At 48.8% G+C, this 18,840-nt stretch overlaps 1 protein-coding gene across 2 annotated transcripts in view; it reads left to right on the forward strand.

Annotated features, from left to right (window-relative positions):
• Positions 1 to 16,338, forward strand: part of ZC3H3 (zinc finger CCCH-type containing 3) — a 203,565-nt gene extending 187,227 nt beyond the window's left edge. For both annotated transcript variants that reach the window (XM_060681781.2, XM_087891407.1), the window contains exons 11-12: positions 4,967 to 5,139; positions 15,499 to 16,338. In XM_060681781.2, coding sequence (XP_060537764.2) covers positions 4,967 to 5,139; positions 15,499 to 15,530 — 205 coding nt within the window. In that variant the 3' untranslated portion in view covers positions 15,531 to 16,338. The remainder of the gene's footprint in view (positions 1 to 4,966; positions 5,140 to 15,498) is intronic.
• Positions 16,339 to 18,840: the final 2,502 nt, after the last annotated feature.

The following is an 18,840-nucleotide window of genomic DNA, read 5'->3' on the forward strand; positions in this document are numbered from 1 at the left end:
GACCAGGTCACATCGTCCAATTGTGTTTCTTAATATTGTTATGAGAAAGTCTTTTTGACTCTGGCAAACACCTCCTGAAGTGTCCTTGGTTCCCATGGCTGTTGTCTCGTTGTACATTCCATTCTTCCTCTCCCCTCCCCCTCGGGTGAAACAGCAAAAGCAAAATTCGAAGCTTGACCTTTGGCCCTGCAGCCATGGTGGGAACCTTAAAAGAGGAGGGGGCCCGAATGGGGGTCTAGGACAACTTGCTGTGGCCAACTTGCCTCGGTTGACTCACCCTGGAACAACAATTCCACGCGGGATAACTCAAGAGAGAGAGAAGTGAATTGCGGCAGGGTGAGAAGTCCTCGAGATTGGGGCGAACTTCAGTTCTACCAATCCCTCTCTTAATTACCCCACATTGAAATTGTTCTATGGCAAGTTGTTCCACAGAGAGTTGGCCGGGGTGAGTCGACCAGGATTGGCCGTGGCAAGTTGTCCCATTCCACCGAACGATGTCAAAAGATGAAAGGAGAGTTTGTGCCGAATTCCTGTTGGTTCTTGGCCAGGGAACCTCTTCAAAACGTGGCACGTTATGGTCTACGGAGATTTTCGGTCAACCGGGTCATGGTTGTCCCAAAGGTGCTTTTTCAGGAGGCAACTGGACTTTCTTGTTTTTTCTTTTGAAGACGTTTCACTTCTCATCCAAGAAGCTTCTTCAGCTCTGACTGGATGATGGGGAATGGAAGGATTGATACTCCTTGCAGACAGCTGGTCTTTTGCATCCTTTTAGAGGGTCGTTGAGGCCACCTGAAGTTTATCTGTGTCCACAGGGTCACCTGGTTTGAAAGAAGGGTCCAAGAGGACATTTAGGTCCAACTTCAACAGACCTCTCTCAACAGAGGGGGAGGGATAGGACATCATCTATTGTGTACAAGAAGCTCCACAGCCATTGGCACCACTCAGGTGACCCTGAGGACACAGACAAACCTCCAGGTGGCCTCAACGACTCTCTAAAAGGATGCAAATGACCAGCTGTCTGCAAGGAGTATCAATCCTTCCAGTCCCCACCATTCAGTCAGAGCTGAAGAAGCTTCTTGGATGAGAAGCGAAACATCTTCCAAGAAAAAAACAGAGAGTTTTTTTGACTCCTGAAAAAGCACCGTTGGGATGGCATGTTTTGCTCTTGAGAAGCCGGTCTTGGGAGCCAGCAGAGGAATCCGTGTTGGAAGGACGTGGTGATAGTTGTGGAATGAGGTAGATTTAGAAGTGGGTGCCCTGCATCCATAACTCTCATCTGCCAGCCATTCTGGGCAATGGATACTGGCCAGTGAAGGATAGACGCTCTTCTTCTGATCATCCAAGAACATCGGGGACCTCCTGGTGCCTCCCCAGTAGCAAGAGAGCTGGACTCCGCTGTTCACACAAACGACGCAGATTCCCAAATCAAATCATCAATGAATTCTGGGCCATGTTGGCCTGTTGCGCTCTGACTTCATTCCCCACTTAATCCCCTTTCTGATCGTACAACAGGTTCATTTACAACAGGTTCATTTACAACAGGTTCATTTACTGACCGAAGTTACGATGGCACTGGAAAAAAATGACTTTCTCACATTTACGGCCGTTGCAGCATCCCCCGTGGTCACGTGACCAAAATCCAACTGCTTGGGACCGACTCATACTTATGACAGTCGCAGAGTCCCATTGCTAAATGATCCCCTTTGGCAACCTTCTGACCCACAGGGAAGCTACTTAATAACGGTGGTACTGATTCACTTAACACCGGTGGCGAGAAAGGTCTTCCGATGGGGCAAAACTCACTTAACAGCTGTCTCGTTTAGCAGCGGAAATGTTGGGTTCAGTTGTGGTCGTAAGCCGAGGATTCCCTGGGTTGCAGTCCTTCTCGCAGCCGCATGTGGAAAAGGACCCAGCTGATCTGTTGTTGCAGCTCAGGGCAGTCCCGAAGCCTTAAATCAACAGTTTGTGTGGAAGGTGATCTGGTGGATCTATAAATCTTCCCGGCCCGAGAAGAGAAGAGAGGGTGCCTCTTGCCAGCGACTTCACGGGGACTGTGACCCTCTCCTCCTCCGTCACATCCCTCTTCGTCCCGTCGCTCAGCCTTTGGGGCTGGGCCAGGCGAGCACATTAAGGGCCTGGGGCTCTGCAGAGCAGCCAGAGATCAGCCAGGAACAAACCTGCAGCCCCCCACAATTCTTCTGAAGGTTTGACCCACAGAGCCCCGGAGGTTGGGGTTAGTAGCTGCATCTCGGGGCCTTTGATAACGACAACCCATCAGGCTTGAAGTTGTCAGCCTCCAGGCAGCGTCAAAGGGTGAAAAGAGAACGACAAGAGTTGGAAGGGGCCTCGGAGGTCTTCTAGTCCAGCCCCCTCCACAAGCAGGAGACCCTTACAGAATCATTACATTACAGTGCATTTTAACATCCCACACAGCTTCATTTCTACCCTGTCCCGTACTAATTCCCCGCTAGTCAACTGCTCTTAACAAGGGCGGTGATTCCCTTAACAACGATGGCAGGAAAGATCATAAAACGGGGGAAAATGAAGAGTTTGGCTCGCTTAGCCACCAAAAACCTGGCCTCAGTTCTGTTCATAACTCGAGGGTTGCCCTTAGTCCTCGACGTTCGACTACCGTTGAGCCCAACGCTTCCGTTGTTAAGTGAAACATTCGTTGAGCGAGTTTTGCTCCATTCCTTGCCACCGTTGCTAAGTGAATCACTGCAGTTGTTAAGTTAGGTTGTTAAGGGAATCTGGCTTCCCCATTGACTCTGCTTGTCAGAAGGTCGCAAAAGGGGAATGGGTGACGTCATAAGTATGAGTCAGTTGCCAAGCCTCTGAATTTCGATCCCGTGACCGTAGGGGCACCACAACGGTCGTAAGTGTGAAAAAAAGGGTCCTTTTTTTCAGTGCCGTTGTAACTTTGAACGGTCACTAAATGAACTGTTGTAAGTCTAGGCCTACCTGCGCCTGTAGTTCAGTCTCCGTCACTTTAAGACGAGTGGACTTCAATTCCCAGAATTCCCCAGCCAGCTGGCTGGGGAATTCTGGGAGTTGAAGTCCACCCGTCTTAAAGTGGCAGAGGTTGCAAAATCCTGGCTTAGGTGCTCAGCCCTAAAACCTCCCCATGGATTGGGGATAACCTGGAAAGGAGCTTCACCCCCCACCCCCCACCCCTCTCTCTGCCTCTTCCTTTATATCCGTCCCCGGGGAAGCTCTGCAGACCCCCAACCCTCCTTGTATGGCAGTGCCCGGCGGAGCCACACTAATACCCCGGCCAAGTTAATTCAGGGCGACTACGTAAACTTGGGACGGCCCCTCGCCCGCTTCCCCTGTGTCAATGAGGCAGAAAATACCTCCTTGCTGTTTTTAGGTCAGAATGTGCTTTGGGGGGGCTGGGGGGGGGCGACGCAGGCAGGAATCCGTCAGGGCAAGGGAAGACGAGGAGCTGGCCCAGGGCCCGCGCGTTGCAGTCCTGTTTTCAGGGAGGGTTAGGTGAGAAGGGCTCTTAAATAGCTCCTTCCCTCCTCCGTCTTGAGTAGCGGCCGCTGCCAAGGCAGACGTCAAACATGATGAAGCGCGTCACATTAAGCGGCGCCCCCCCCGTCCCTCTCCTCCTGGAGGCCAGGTGGCCAAAAGGGAGGGGCTGAGGCTGGAGGGGAGGGAGAGCGTAGCGGTCAGCTCAAGCCAGAACTAACTCACAGCCTCTGAGCTAAGAGTCCAGAAGAACAAGAGTTGGAAGGGAACTTAGAGGTCTTCTAGTCCAACCCCCTGCTCAAGCAGGAGACCCTATACCCGTGATGGTGAACCAGAGGTGGCACGTAGCACCCTCTCTGCTGGCCCCGGGTCAGATCTCCATGGCGTTTCTTTCCTGAGCTTCCGTTTCCCTGCAAACAACAAAACAGAAGCTCACGGAAGACAAAGATCTTACCTCTTGCCGTGCTGCCGGTGTTGGGATGCCCCATCTACCGCCGGCCAGCTGGTCTTTGGGTCTCTGCTGCGCATGCACGCATGTCCACGCATGGGCACATTCGCGCACGTTCGGGCATGTCCTTGCATGCATGTGCATGCACGCATTTGCACACGCGTGCACCTTTCACTTTGGCCATGCACACATGCTCAGTTTGGGCACTTGGTGTCTCAAAGGTTCGCCATTACTGCCCAGTCTCCCTTTAAACACCTTAGTTTATTTATTTATTTATTTATTTATTGGTTCGATTTATATGCCGCCTGTTAGGGTGTGTGTAAAAAGTATTTGTTGCTTGTGCAACGAGCAGAGCAGAAACACACAGGGAAGGAGATAAACGTGCAGCTCGTGTGAGAAAAATACTTTATATACAAGATAATAAGCAGTCTCGGTGTAGGTAAAACAGTCCAAGGTCATAAACAGTAATATCTGTCCAGTAAGTATCTTCCCTTACCAAAGCAAACAGACTTTAGTAACTCTCGGTATACAGTACCATATAACAATCCAGTCTAACACCAATCAGCAGAAAGACTCAGGAAGCAACAGGAACAGGAACAACCAGGAACAAAGAACGCTTCTCTGCGCTGCTTATTTATTTATTTATGCACTGTAGCCAGTTGTTTCTTAAAGAAACAGATATATTGCCTGACCAACAAGTTAGGAGTAAGCTACAAGCTGAACCTCCGGAGACTCAGGGCGGCTTACAATGCGTTAAGCAATAGCCTTCATACTTTTGTATATACCTGCTTAGTAGGGCTTTCGGGCCCCCCTAAGCGATGTTCTTTTTTATACAAAGTCAGCTTATTGCCCTCACAATCCGGGTCCTCATTTTACCCACCTCGAAAGGATGGAAGGCTAAGTCAACCTTGAGCCTGGTGAGATTCGAACTTGCAGTAATTGTAGGCAACTTTAACAGCACTTTAACAGCACTTTAGCCGCTGCGCCACCAAGGCTCTTGCTCTTTCAGTTTCTTTCAGTTGCTCTTTCTTTGTTGTCTTGCAGGCGAAAGGAGGAGGAAGAGGAGGAAGGAGCAACAGGAGGGACCTTCTGGTACCCCAGAATCCTCTCTCAAAACAGCCGACTGACCAAGCAGCCTTCCTTCATCTCTCTCCAGTCACCCCCCACCTCCCCTCTGGAGGAGGGCCCCAAGTCAGAGAGAAATGGGGAAGAAGCAGGTACGCCATAGGGGGAGTCCCCTGCCCCACTGGGGCCGAACTCCCGTAGAGGAGACAAAGCAGCAATTGGGGGGGGGGGTTTTCAGGCATCTTTAAATTCAGAATAGAGCTGGAAGGGACCTTGGAGGTCTTCTAGTCCAACCCCCTGCTCAGGCAGGAAACCCTCTACCATGCCAGACAAACGGTTGTCCAATCTCTTCTTAAAAACTTCCAGTGTTGGAGCATTCACAATTTCTGGTTCCATTGTGTAGAACAGGGGTGTCCAGCAACTTTAAGTCCTGTGAACTTCAACTCCCAGAATTGACCTGATTGAGGAATTCTGGGAGTTGAAGTCCACAGGTCTTAAAGTGGCCAAAGTTGGTGTAGAAGATTACAAATTGGACTAGGTCCACAGGGGTGGGCAAATATGGCCCCTTTATGACCTGTGTGCTTTCAACTCCCAGAATTCCTGAGCCAGCTTGGCTATCTCTGGAATTCTGGGAGTTGAAGTCCACAGGTTGTCAAAGGGCCACAGTTGCCCACCCCTGGACTAGTAGAATGACTGAGAGTTGAGTCATATTTTGTCAAGAAGGAAACCTAATAAGAAATTAAGGAATAAGTCAGATGCTCCTCCTTTCTGTCCTTGCTCATCTCTCTCAGTTGGACCTCTTCAAGCCAGTCCCTGTCCCATGATTTCACCCGGGGCTCCTGCACCCTATTTAGGCTAAGGAAATGTAGAGTAATTCTTCCTTTTCCCCCTTTTGGGGTAATTAACGATGGTCTCTAAATCTAGAAGAAGAGAAAGAAAGAAACCTGGTTTGTTGCCAGTGGCTGCAGGTAAGTTCTGCACCGGGCATCAAGTAAGGGGGCCTTTCCTGTGTAAAGACAGCTTGTGTTCCCTCTGTTTCTTCCTTTTTATGTAATTTTTTTCTGGCTTCTCACTGAAGTTTGCTTTTTAGAAGAAAACTTTTGTAGTCGTAAGGTCCTTGGTGGGCTCTGAGCTTGGTGGGTTTCTTGGCAGACGTTTCATGACCCAACTAGATAACATCATCAGTGCTAGAAGGGAGTGGGGTTTGCAGAGAGGAGGAGGAGGAGGGAGGAAGATGACTGTGGGGTCCTTGGTGCCTTCTGAGCTTGGTTGTTTTCTTGCAGACATTGCATGACCCAACTAGGGAACATCATCAGTGTTTGTGGTGGAGGAGGAAGGAGGAGAAGGAATGTGGGATCTTGGATGATCCCTGAGCTTGGTTTGTTTCTTGCAGACGTTTCATTACCCTACTAAGTAACATCATCGGTGCTAGGGAGTGAGTGAAATATGGGAGGGGGAGGACGTCCTTGATGCCCTCTGAGCTTGCTAATTTTGATGCAGAAGTTTCATTACCCATCATCAGTGCTAGGAGGGACTGTGTATAAATAGAGAGCAAACCCCGCTCCCCTCTAGCCCTGATGATGTTACCTAGCGGGGTCGTGAAATGTCTGCCCACTTAATACAGTGTTTCTCAATCTTGGAAGCTTGAAGATGGGTGGACTTCAACTCCCAGAATCCCCCAGCCAGCGCTGCTGGCTGGGGGATTCTGGGAGTTGAAGTCCCCCCATCTTCAAGCTTCCAAGGTTGAGAAACACTGATTTAATATCTCTGCCCATCAATTAAGGAGTATACATTGAAGTTGGGTGTCCAACCAACTGCAAATCCATCTCTGGTGGGAGCTTCCATCCCACGCAGGTAGAAAGCCCCATCTAGCCCTCCTTTCCCGTATGGCCCCCTCCCTCCCAGACCCCTTTTGGGGTGGGGTGAGGGGGAGAGAGATCCAGTTCTATAACTCCTTGTCTTCTGACCGGCCAGCAAACCTCTCGTTGCTCCTCCACAGGTAACACACCTTTCTGCCTTGCACCTTGCAGTTAAAACGGCTTTCGTGCCAGCCACAGCTCACGGCTGCCCCCCTCCACTGCTCCGTCCCCATCCCCCCCCCCAATTGTCATCGAATGCACCCACCGGCCCTTCCAATCGAGTGTTAATTTAATTAGAAAGCACCCATTTTAGTTAATTTGTTCAAGAAGATCGCCGCAGCGAGCAGATGTTCGCCTCCCTTCCCTCGCACCCCCCCCTCCCCAGCGAACGTTCGAGGGGGAGGGGGGGTGTTTGGTAAATGACTCCGCTCAGCCTTGTTTAAGAGAGAAAAGAGGATTTTAGGGGGGGGGCAACGACCCTCTCTGTAAACATTTTACAGCTCTCTGCACGGTCGGAGCGAGGATGAAACCCCTGGCAACTCAAGCGGGGGTTTGCACATTGGCGGCCATACGGCTATCATTTTATTGTCATATTTCACGGTCGTAACGTTAATGGGAGATGCTGGCTCCAGCATCTTTTTTTTTTTTTGTTTTAACGGCTCCGCTGAGCACGCTCAACGCAAAACGCTTTCGCTTCGGAAAATTCAGGGAGGCGCAGCGCGGTGGCTTCCGGGTTTTTTTTTTTTTTAAAAAAATATTATTTACCGCTTTGGTTTCAGCAGGGAGAATTTGGCCGCCAGGTCTCTGTCCCCTTGGGCTCACCTGCCTCACCTGGAAGGGTGTCCTGACCCACCTGGGGCTCCTCTGTAGGGGTCCCGGGACACACACACACACACACACACACACACATACACACACACACACACCAGGCTGCAGCTTTCCTGATCGGATGCTACTGGGAGCAATCTTGGATAGGTCTGCAACTCACCTATGTCAGGTCCTCAGGGCCAGAAGGAGCCGGAAGGAAAGTTGGCCGAGCTTTATGTCTACAGAGATACTCCCATCATCCAGGTCACGATTGTCCTAAAGGGGCTTTTTCTCCCAAGAGGCAGCCGGACTTTCTGGTTTTTCTTTGAAGGCATTTCGCTTCTCCTCCAAGAAGCTTCTTCAGCTCTGACTGGATGGTGGGGAACGGAAGGATTGATACTCCCTGTAGACAGCTGGTCAATGACCATCCCCCACCATCCAGCCAGAGCCGAAGAAGCTTCTTGGGTGAGAAGCGAAATGTCTTCAAAGAAAAACCAGAAAGTCCAGTTGCCTCTTGGGGGGAAAAACAGGCCCCTTTGGGACTTGGCCGAGCTTGTGCCTGGCCAGCAGCTCCTGCAGGGCTCCAAGAGGGAGGGGCACCAGGGAGGAATTCATGGAGGGTGGGCAGCTGTTCTTTAGTTTCGGGAAGGGGCTTTTTTGGGAGGGAAGAGCGGTGGTGGAGGTGGGAAGGAGAGGAAGCATCCAAGGAGAAGAAGGCTTTTGTAGCTGTGGGGTCCTTCGTGCTCTCTGAGCTTATTTATTTATTTATTTATTGGTTCGATTTCTTTGCCGCCCTTCTCCGGAGACTCAGGGCAGCTTACAATGTGTTAAGCAATAATAGCCTTCATACTTTTGTATATACCTGCTTAGTAGGGCTTTCGCCCCCCCCCCCCCCCCCCAGCGGTGTTCTTTTTTATACAAAGTCAGCTTATTGCCCCCACAATCCAGGTCCTCATTTTACCTACCTCGGAAGGATGGAAGGCTGAGTCAACCTTGAGCCTGGTGAGATTTGAACTTGCAGTAATTGCAGGCAGCTGGTGTTACTTAACAACACTTTAGTCTGCTGTGCCACCAAGGCTTGGTGGTTTCCTTGCAGGCATTTCATGACCCAACTAGGTAACATCATCAGGATTTGCGAAGTGGAGGAGGAGGAGGAAGGAGAGGCAGGCACTTTCTTCACTGCCCAGTTCTCGGCACTGGTGAGACCTAACTGAGTTAACAAACCTCTGATGGAATTGCTCCCATCCAGCCTCCCTCCCTCCATGCAGTTCCTTGGGGGGGGATCTGTGTCCCTGCCCACCCCCCAACAGCCCCCTTTCCCTCTCTCGCCCCTGGGCCAGAGTCTCCTTCGAGAAAAGACAGAGGAAGAGAAGAGAACCGTTGTGGCTCCTCAGGGTTGAACTTCGGGGTCCTTGGTGCTCTCTGAGCTGGGCGGTTTGCTTGACCAACATTTCATGACCCTACTAGGTGACGTCATCAGTGCTAGAAGGGAGGGAGGTTTGCAGGGAGGAGGAGGAGGACGAGAAAGGGGAGGAAGAGGAAGGCTGTGGGGTCCTTGGTGCTCTCTGATCTTGGTTGTTTTCTTGTGGAAAGAAGCTGGCCTCTCTGCGTCTTAAGGACCCCCTTGGGAGGTCTGTGGCACCCCCAGGCCAACATTTTAGCGTCATTAAGTGAATCTGGCCTCCTCGTTGACTTTGCTTGCCGGAAGGTCGCAAAAGGGGATCCTATGACCCCGGGACACTGCCACGGTCATAAATATGAGTCAGCAGCCAAGCATCCAAATTTTGATGTGGTGGCCGTGGGGATGCTGCAATGGTCGTAAGCGTGAAAAACGGTCACAAGTCACTTTTGTCGGCGCTATTGTAACTTTAGTCACTAAATGAACAGTTGTAAGTTGATTTCTCCCTTGGGAAGAGGGCTGGACTAGAAGACCTCCAAGGTCCCTTCCGGTCCTAGGAGTCTACAGAGAACAACTCTTACGATCAGTTCCCCTCCCTCCCTCCCTCCCCTTCTTCCAAAAACGCTGGTTGGTTTTCGTGGAAAGACGGTCGGTCGTCGTCTTGCAAAGCAGCCCGACCAGCTCAGCAAAAGCGTTCTCCAGTTTTTTCTCCTGGCCGTCCTGGCTCCAAAGCCCTTCCATCATCATAATTGGGAGGGGCGTGGGGGGGGGAAGGCTTCTTAGCCAGAGCCGTCACTAAGTAGAAATGATATACCTGGTTCCGGGAAGATAAATGGGTGCCGCGCCCGATAACACAGAAGGTCGGAGAAAGAAGTGAGCAAGTGTTTAGGTGCCAGCAAGATTGATCACACAGTGTGGACCGATCTGGCAGGAACACGGAAGAGGGGGAAAAAAAAGGGGGGGGTTGGAAAGGAAAATACATTTCTGTTTGCTCGGTTCCTTTGCCTGTCAAAGTGGCAAAAGGGGGACGGACCACTCCATTCGTTCATTCGTTCACTCACTCAAACCATCCATCCATCCATCCATCAATCATCTATCTCTACATCCATCCATCCATCCATCCATCCATCCATCCATCCATTCATAAACAGAACATCCTAGGACCGGAAGCTACCTTAGAGATCATCAAGTCCAACCCCCTGCCCAAGGCAGAGAAACTTATTCCATCCTAGACAAGTGGCTGGCCAGTCTCTTCTTAAAAACCTCCAGTCATGGAGCACCCACAAGAACTTCTGGTGGCAAGTTGTTCCACTGGTTTGATTGTTCCCAGTGTCAGGAAATTTCTCCTTAATTTCAGGTTGCTTCTCTGATCAGTTCTGATTAGTTTCTGATTAGTTGATGAGTTTCCATCCGTTGCTTCTTGTCCTGCCTTCAGGGGCTTTGGAGAATAGTTTGACTCCCTTCTTCTTTGTGGCAGCCCCTGAGATATTGGAACACTGCTATCATGTCACCCCCTGGTCCTTCTTTTCATCAAACTAGACATACCCAGTTCCTGCCACCGTTCTTCATATGTTTTAGCCTCCAGTCCCCTAATCCTCTTTGTTGCTCTTCTCTGCACTCTTTCTAGAGTCCCCACATCTTTTTTATATTACGTATTTTATATTATTTTTGCCTTATGTATTATAACTTCTCAGTTATAACAATAACAGAGTTGGAAGGGGCCTTGGAGGTCATATGTCCAACCCTCCACTCAATCAGGAGACCCTACCCCATTCCAGACAAGTGGCTGTCCAATCTCTTCTTAAAAACTTCCAGTGTTGGAGCATCACAACTTCTGGAGGCGAGTCGTTCCACTCATTGCTTGTCCTCAGTGTCAGGAAATTTCTCCTTAGTTTCAGGTTGCTTCTCTCCTTGATGAATTTCCATCCGTTGCTTCTTGTCTGGCCCTCAGTTCCTTTGGAGAATAGCTTGACCCCCTCTTCTTTGGGGCAGCCCCTTGGAAGACTGCTACCTGTAGTCCTCCTTTTCATTAAACTAGACATACCCAGTTCCTGCAACCGTTCTTCATATGTTTCGGCCTCCAATCCCATAACCATCTTTCTTGCTCTTCTCTGCACTCTTTCCAGAGCCTCCACATCTTTTTTGCATTCGTGGTGGCCAGAATTGGGTGCAGGATTGCAGGTGTGTCCTCACAAGGGCCCTTTCGAGTGGGTACTCTCGTTTTTTGTGAAGAGATCTTAAGCAATTCATAGCCCAGGTGCTCAGCTGAGAGCTGGAGATCTTTTGGGCCGCCCTGAAACGCAACTTTAATCTGTTAGAACTCCTTGATAAACGATAAGGGAGCTTGAAGGCTGCTCGCTCAGCCGGCACGGAGCTTCTTCTGCCGTCTGGATTTTCCCTCATTTGCTAGCCTGGCATGAAATAGATGGGGTTGCGTTTCAAAATGATTACTCATTCAGATTAGCCTTTTCTTTTTTCTTTTCTTTTTTTTCCCCAGATCCCGTATTGATTCCCAGGTCATCAATCCTTGCAATTGGGATATTTTCTAGCATTCTTGGATTTGTTGAAAAAGAGGAGGTGGGGGGGTGGAATGTGTCACTTCTGTCATGGGACTCTGTGCGTGGACTTGCACCGATGGGCTATAACTTTGCAAGGGCATAATTGCATTTATGAGGAATGGACCACAGGAAGTTAGTTAGTTAGTTAGTTAGTTAGTTAGTTAGTTAGTTAGTTAGTTAGTTAGTTACTTTCTCTTTCTCTCTCTCTCTCTCTCTCATTCTTTCTTTTCCTTCCTTCCTTCCTTTTCTTTTTCTTTCTCTCCCTTTTTCTTTTTTCTTTCTCTTTCTTTTGTTCCTTCCATTTCTGTCTGTCTTTCTTTCTCTAGCTCTTTCTTTTCCTTCATTCCTTCTTTCTTCTTTCTTTTTCTTCTTTCCTTCCTTCCCTCACTCCATCTCTTTTTTCTTTTTCTTTCCCTCCCTTTTTCTTTTTTCTTTTTCTTTCTCTCCTTTTTTCTTTTTCTTTCTCTTTCTTTTCCTTTGTTCCTTCCATTTCTGTCTGTCTGTCTTTCTTTCTCTAGCTCTTTCTTTTCCTTCATTCCTTCTTTCTTTCTTCTTTCTTTTTCTTCTTTCCTTCCTTCCTTCCCTCACTCCATCTCTTTTTTTCTTTTCTTTTCTTTCCTCTCCTCTCCACTGTTTTCTTTTCTTTTTTCTTTTCTTTCTGTGTAGAGGTACAATGTAGTCTCAACTCTATTAGCCCTCCTCCTTGTTGGTTGTACTTGTTGTCTTAAAAAATTCAATTTTAAGAACCTTACCATTGAATTTTCATTAAAGAAAAAACATGACCGCTGATGGCAGTTAGTGACAGGGGTGTCTGTAAACTTTCGAACGGTCATAAGCCAAGCTATAAACCAGAAACAAAAATTGAAATCTCAGCGGCGGTTGAGAGATGGGAGGACAAGAAGGAATAACAAAGTTATGAAATAATTTTAAAATTATTGTGAAATTATGAAATTAGCATGGGAGTAAACTGAGGTTGAAGAATGTGATACCCCCAGCACCATAACTCTGTGGCCTACCTTAGTCTGTTTTTCATCACTTAGATCACCGTTTCCCAAGCTTGGCAGCTTTCAGATGGGGGGACTTCCACTCCCAGAATTCCCTTTGTTTGTTTGTTTGTTTGTTTGTTTGTTTGTTTGTTTGTTTGTTTATTTGTATACTGCCCTTCTCCCTGAGGACTCAGGGCGGTGAACAGCCAAGTAAAAGCCTAAACTACAAACATTAGAATACAATTAAAAAGATATATATATATTTGGCCCCATAATTAAAAGCAATGACAAAACAATTAAAAACATTTTAAAAAGTGTTAGGCCAGCCCGGCTTGCTGGAAGAAGTGGGTTTTAAGGGCACGGCGGAAGGCACCGAGGTCTTGGATTCTCCTTATCTCGGGGGGCAGCTGATTCCAGAGGGTAGGTGCCCCCACAGAGAAGGCTCTCCCCCTGGGGGTCACCAGCCTACATTGCTTGGCCGATGGCACCCCAAGGAGGCCCTCTCTGTGGGAGCGCACGGGTCAATGGGAGGCCGTCGGTAGCAGCAGGCGGTCTCGAAGATAACTAGGTCCTATGCCATGGACGCTTTAAAGGTGATAACCAACACCTTGAAGCGCACCCGGAAGACCACATATATACAGGTGGCTTGCCCTGTCAATCTTGGCGGGAGTGTTCCTTGATTGGGCTGCCATTTGCTGTTGGCTTGATTGTCTAGGTTGGAGCTGAAAGCAATAAACAACACCCCAATCAAGAATTGCCGATATACAGGCAAGCCACTAATATATAAAGTGGGAACACACCCACCCACTCCCTTCCTGCACTGATGATGTTACCCAGTCTGGTATTAAAACGTCTGCAAAAAAAAATAATAACAACTCAGCTCAGAAAACACCAAGGATCCCCACAGTCTTCTTCCTCCTCCTCCTCCTCCTCCCCCATTCCTCAAACCCCCTTTTACTTCTAGACCTGATGATGTGACCTAATTGGGGCTGCTCACTTTGTGGCCCTTTTTGGGTCCTGAGAGTCCAGGCTTCCGTGCCAGGAGACAAGAGTGGCACAGCGGGCAGTGCTGGCTATTTCCCGGCCACTGTCTCTCTTGCCGGTTGAGTAATGGCCCCGTCCCTGGTGACTGCTGGGCCTCCCTCTGATGTATGGCTGTTATGTTAAGGGTGGAAAGGTGCTAAACGAGCCCTCTTTATTTTACATAAATTAGCTGAAAAGTCGTAAATCAGTGCCACTCTGCCCAAAGTTTGTTTAGGCAAGATTTAGAAGGCAGGTGGAGCAGAGGCCATCCAGCTATTCATCACCCTCCGGCTGTCATCCTCACACTCTCTTCCAGCACAGGGCAAGCTCTCTCTTCCTCCTGACCTCTTCTTGGCAGACAGGTAGTCCTCGACTTACGACAGCCCCTTTAGCGACCGTTCGAAGTTGCAACGGCGCTGAAAAAAGTAACCGATGACCGTTTTTCACACTTAATGACCGTTGCAGCTTCCCCATGGACAAGTGGTCAAAATCCAGACCCTTGGCAACCGGTTCATATCTATGACGGTTGCAGTGTCCTGGGACTCACGTGGGCCCCCTTTTGTGACCTTCTGGCAAGCGAAGTCCACGGGGAAAAGCCAGATTCACTTAACAACTGGGTTGCCATATTGATAATAGCAGTGGTTCGCTTAACAGCTGTGGGGAAAAACGTGGCAAAACGGGACAAACCTCACTTAACAACCCTTAGCAATAGAAATTTGGGGCTGAATTGTAGTCGTAAATCAAGGCCGTCAGGGTCTCCCAAGGCTGCGATCCTCTCAGGAAATCGGGCAAGGTGCCCAAATAAGAGTCAGAGTGGCTACTGGGAGTGGTCAGTTGATCAGTTCTGGTTGTTTCTGAGCTTCAGCCCAAAGGTTGGCCCTGGGTGAAGGTCCCTAGCATTGGGTCTCCCAGCTCCGCAAAGGGGTCTCCCAGAGGAGGGCCTTCTTCTCATGGGCCTGGGGCTTCAGGAGAGCCAGAAACTTTGCATCTGCAGGGAAGGGAGAGGCGTTTGGCTCCCAGGTCCAGACCAGCCCATCTCCCTCAGGTTCCTGCCCTGCCTCCCTCCAGTACCTCAAATATCTTTGGGGTGTCAGAGTGAGCTGTGGGGGACCACTTCCGTCCTTTTGCTGAGGGTACAAAAACAACTCAAAGCATTTCTCTCCCAGTCTGGTCTGGCCTCTGCTCTCCTTCTAGCACTGATGAGGCATCTCCTTGGAGAACATGTGGGTTAGTTGGATTGGATTCGGTTGGGTTGGGTTGGGTTGGATTCAACTGGATTGGGTTGGGTTGGGTTCAATTAGGTTGGATTGGTTTGGATTGGATTCTGTTGGATTGGGTTGGTTGGGTTGGGTTAAGTTGAGCTGAGTTGGGTTGGGTTCAATTGGATTGGATTTGGTTGGGTGGGTGGGTGGGGGTGGATGGGTGGGTAGGTGGGTGGATGGATGGATGGATAGATAGATAGATAGATAGATAGATAGATAGATAGAAGAAAAGAGAGAGAAAGGAAGGACGGAAAGATAAAGAAAGGAATAAAAGAAAAAGAAAGAAAAGGAAGGAAAGAAAGAGAGAGAGAAAGAAAGAAAGAAAGAAAGAAAGAAAGAAAGAAAGAAAGAAAGAAAGAAAAACAGAGTAGAGAGGCTGGAGTGCCCTGACCTTGGGGTGGGGGGGGGTGAAAGAAAGGGCCTTCCTTCCATCTCTCCAGCTGTGGTCGGGAGGGGCTGTGCCACATCTGGAGGGAAAGAGCTGAGTTAATAAAAGGTCTGAGAGAGAAGTCACGGGTTCGAATGGCGGGGTTTTGGCCAGGAGGTTTTTCTCTGCCTTCTTTCCTCCGCTCTGAGAGCTGACCCCCTTCTCTCTTTTCTCTCTCCCCCCCTCCTAGGAAAGCCCCTGCAGATCAAGCCCAGGCTGTGAAGCCGCCTCCTGCCAACACCGAAGTCTGCCCGGCCACCTCACTCACTCGCTCTTTCTCAGGGATCGGATGTCCTCCCCCCGGCAACTACCTCAGAGCAATGCCAGGCTGAAGCAGGGGGATCCCAGCCAGGACCTTTCTTTCCCCCCCACCCCCACCCCCTCTTCAGCAAGGAGTGACACCGGCACCAAGATCTCTCTGTCTCCAGCATCCCAAAGACCAACTCTGTGGTTTTTACAATTATTGCGAGAAAGGAACGCTCCACTTTCCCTCTTTCTCCTAATCCAGCTGCCAAGGCCGCATTTTGGTTCCTTCTGCTGGATAGGACTGGTGAGAGACTTTCAAGAGACCCTCACTCAGTTCTGAGGGGCCTCCCTTCCCCAGGTAAGCAACCCCCAACCCACCTGTCCTGTGGGTGCCTCCCCCTCGGCTGCCCTGGCCGGTCAGCTCTTCCTGCCCTTTGCTTTCCTTTCTGCACCGGTGGTTGGGTGTTTTCAGTAGCACAACCCAAATTGGGGGGGAAACGGGGGATCATTGTGGGTGTAGCATCCCAGAGACTTTGTGTTGGACAAACGGGGGCACCAAGCCGACCCTTTGGGCCGAAAGAAACAAAATTTTGCAGAAACACAAACCTGATTTTTTTTTCTCTCTGTCTCTTTCTGCTCTGGGGGAAAAATACAATCTGGAGGGTTTACAATCTCTCTTCTTTGCAAGCTTTCTTTAACAGTTTGTGCCCAGCTTTTGAACTCCCAGCAATTTGTAAAGTAGATCTGTCTGGAATGCTTTTAATACACACAAATGCAAGCAAAATGTTTATGGTGAATTTCTTACTTGTTATTCAGGTCCTCCCTGTGAAGGGAAGCCTGTCACAGTTCACTGAATTTTTACTCCTTAACTTGCTGCCGGAAACTTTCAGCCTCCCACTCTCGTCCTGTTCCCAGGGATGAGCCAGTTGGGTGCAAAATTATAAGGCCTTGGTAAGGCCGCACTTGGAATCCTGCATCCAATTTTGGTCACCGCGATATAAAAGAAGAGCGCAAAGAACAGTGCAGAGAAGAGCAACAAAAATTAGGGGACCGGAGGCTAAAACATACAAAGAACGGTTGCAGGAATTGGATGTCTAGTCTAGGGATGATATGATATCAGGCTTCTAATAGTTGAGAGGCTGCCCCAAAGAAGAGGGGGGGCGGGTCAACCTATTCTCCAAAGCACCTGAAGGCAGGACAAGAAGCAACGGATGGAGACTTATTAAGGAGAGAAGCAACCTAAAACGGTGAGTGGAATTGGGTCTGTCTAGTTTAATGAAAAGAAGGAGTAGGGGTGACATGATAGCAGTCTTCCAATATTTGAGGGGCTGCCACAAAAAAGAGGGGGGGTCCACTTACTCTCCAAAGCACCTTGAGGGCAGGACAAGAAGTTTCAGATGGAAACTTATCAAAGAGAGAATCAACCTAGAACGAAGGAGAAATTTCCTGACAGAACAATTCACCTTATTCTATAAAGCTTGCCACAAGCAGAACTTGTGGGTGCTCCATCACTGGGGGCTTTTCAAAAGAGATTGGAGCATCATTTGTCTGAAATGGTATAAGGTCTTTTGCTCGAGCAGGGGGTTTGTTTATTTATTTTATTTATTTTATTAAATTTTTATACCGCCCTTCTCCCGAAGGACTCAAGGCGGTTTACAGCCAAAAATAAAATCCACAACTATATGAAAGTTAAAAGACAATTTAAGAATATTAAATAATTTGGCCAAAAGAGCTAAAATAGAAACCAGCCATTCAAATTAAATTAAAATTAAATTAAATTAAATTAAATTAAAAGCACCCTGTTATTAAGACCAGCTGCCTGCAATTACTGCAGGGTTCGAATCTCGCCAGGTTGGCGAGTCAAGGTTGACTCAGCCTTCCATCCTTTCTAAGGTAGGTGAAATGAGGACCCGGATTGTGGGGGCAATAAGCTGCCTTTGTATAAATATACAAAAGTATGAAGGCTATTGCTTAACGCATTGTAAGCCGCCCTGAGTCTCCGGAGAAGGGCGGCATATAAATCAAATTAAAAAAAAAAAAAAAAGCATTTAGGGTTGGACTAGAAGACCTCCAAGGTCCCTTCCAACTCACCTATTCTGCTACTCGGGAGCAATCCCAGGTTCTACAAGCAATACTCTCAAGGCAAAGGAATTGGACAAATCTGATTGGGCAGAGGAAGGGCGCGCTCGCCCTTCCCCACCAATCAGGGCTACGCAGGAAGCCGTGCCTTGTCTTTTGATCTCGGGTGGATAACTGAAATTTATCGTTCTCACCTGACATCCTCCGATGAGATGGGTTGCGTTACTCTGGCAGGGGATGATTGGAGTTCTGGAGCATGAGATGGAACAAGCTGAGCTAGGTCAAAGGTCAGCATTGTTCTCTTCCCCCACCCACCCCCCCAAGCATTTTCGGCAGTCTTTTCATTGAAATAAAATTCTGCTCCTTCCCTGCGCTTCCTTCCACCGTCTTCTGTACGCCAGGAAAACGTGGACGTGTTTTTTTGTCTGGTTCCATTTTTCAAAGATTAGCAGCAGATAAATTGGGATATTAGCCAGCAGGGCCCTGCAACCACAGGGGTCAGCCCTGTCCTGTTTTTTTCTTGTGCTCTGAACATCTCTCAGGATTTGAGTTGCCGCCCCCCTGCCCCCCACCGAATGCGCAGCTGAATTTCTTCCCCAAGAATTGGCAGCGAGGGGCATCGGCTCTGCAAACGGCAATAGGTGAAAGAGAGCAGCAAGGTCAAAAGTCAGAGTTTTGAGCCCGTTTTCCCTGTGTTGAAACTTCCTGAAACAGGGAGAGAAAAGAGGGGAGGGGGCAGGAGGAAAGAGGGGCCACACCATAATACATTGGGATAAGATGTTAAGCTGTTGGCTCTTATTTGTCTGGTGGTGGTGGTGGGGGGGTAATTTCTGGTCTCCAAGGATGACTGATTAAAGAACATCCTGCCCCTAAATTGATAAGAAATTCTACAGGTCCAAAAAAATAAATAAATAAATAAAATAGCTAGGACTTAGGAAATAGTTGAAGGCACTCTAGTGCAGGGGTCTCCAACCTTGGCAACTTTTAAGACTTGTGGACTTCCACACAACTTGTGGAGTTGAAGTCCACAAGCCTTAAAGTTGCCAAGGTTGGAGACCCCTGTTTTAGTGTCTGCCTCTGTAAGCGCCCGGTTCACTTGGGAAAATTCTTCTCAGAGACACTGAAAAAGAAAAGGAAAGAAAAACAAAAGGATCCACAAAGCTAGCTTAGAAGTGTATGGCTGCCTCTCTTCAAACATAATAAGACC

The sequence above is a fragment of the Pantherophis guttatus genome, chromosome 3 (genome assembly GCF_059756535.1).
Source record: "Pantherophis guttatus breed Tessera chromosome 3, ASM5975653v1, whole genome shotgun sequence".
Classification (NCBI taxonomy): Eukaryota; Metazoa; Chordata; class Lepidosauria; order Squamata; family Colubridae; genus Pantherophis; species Pantherophis guttatus.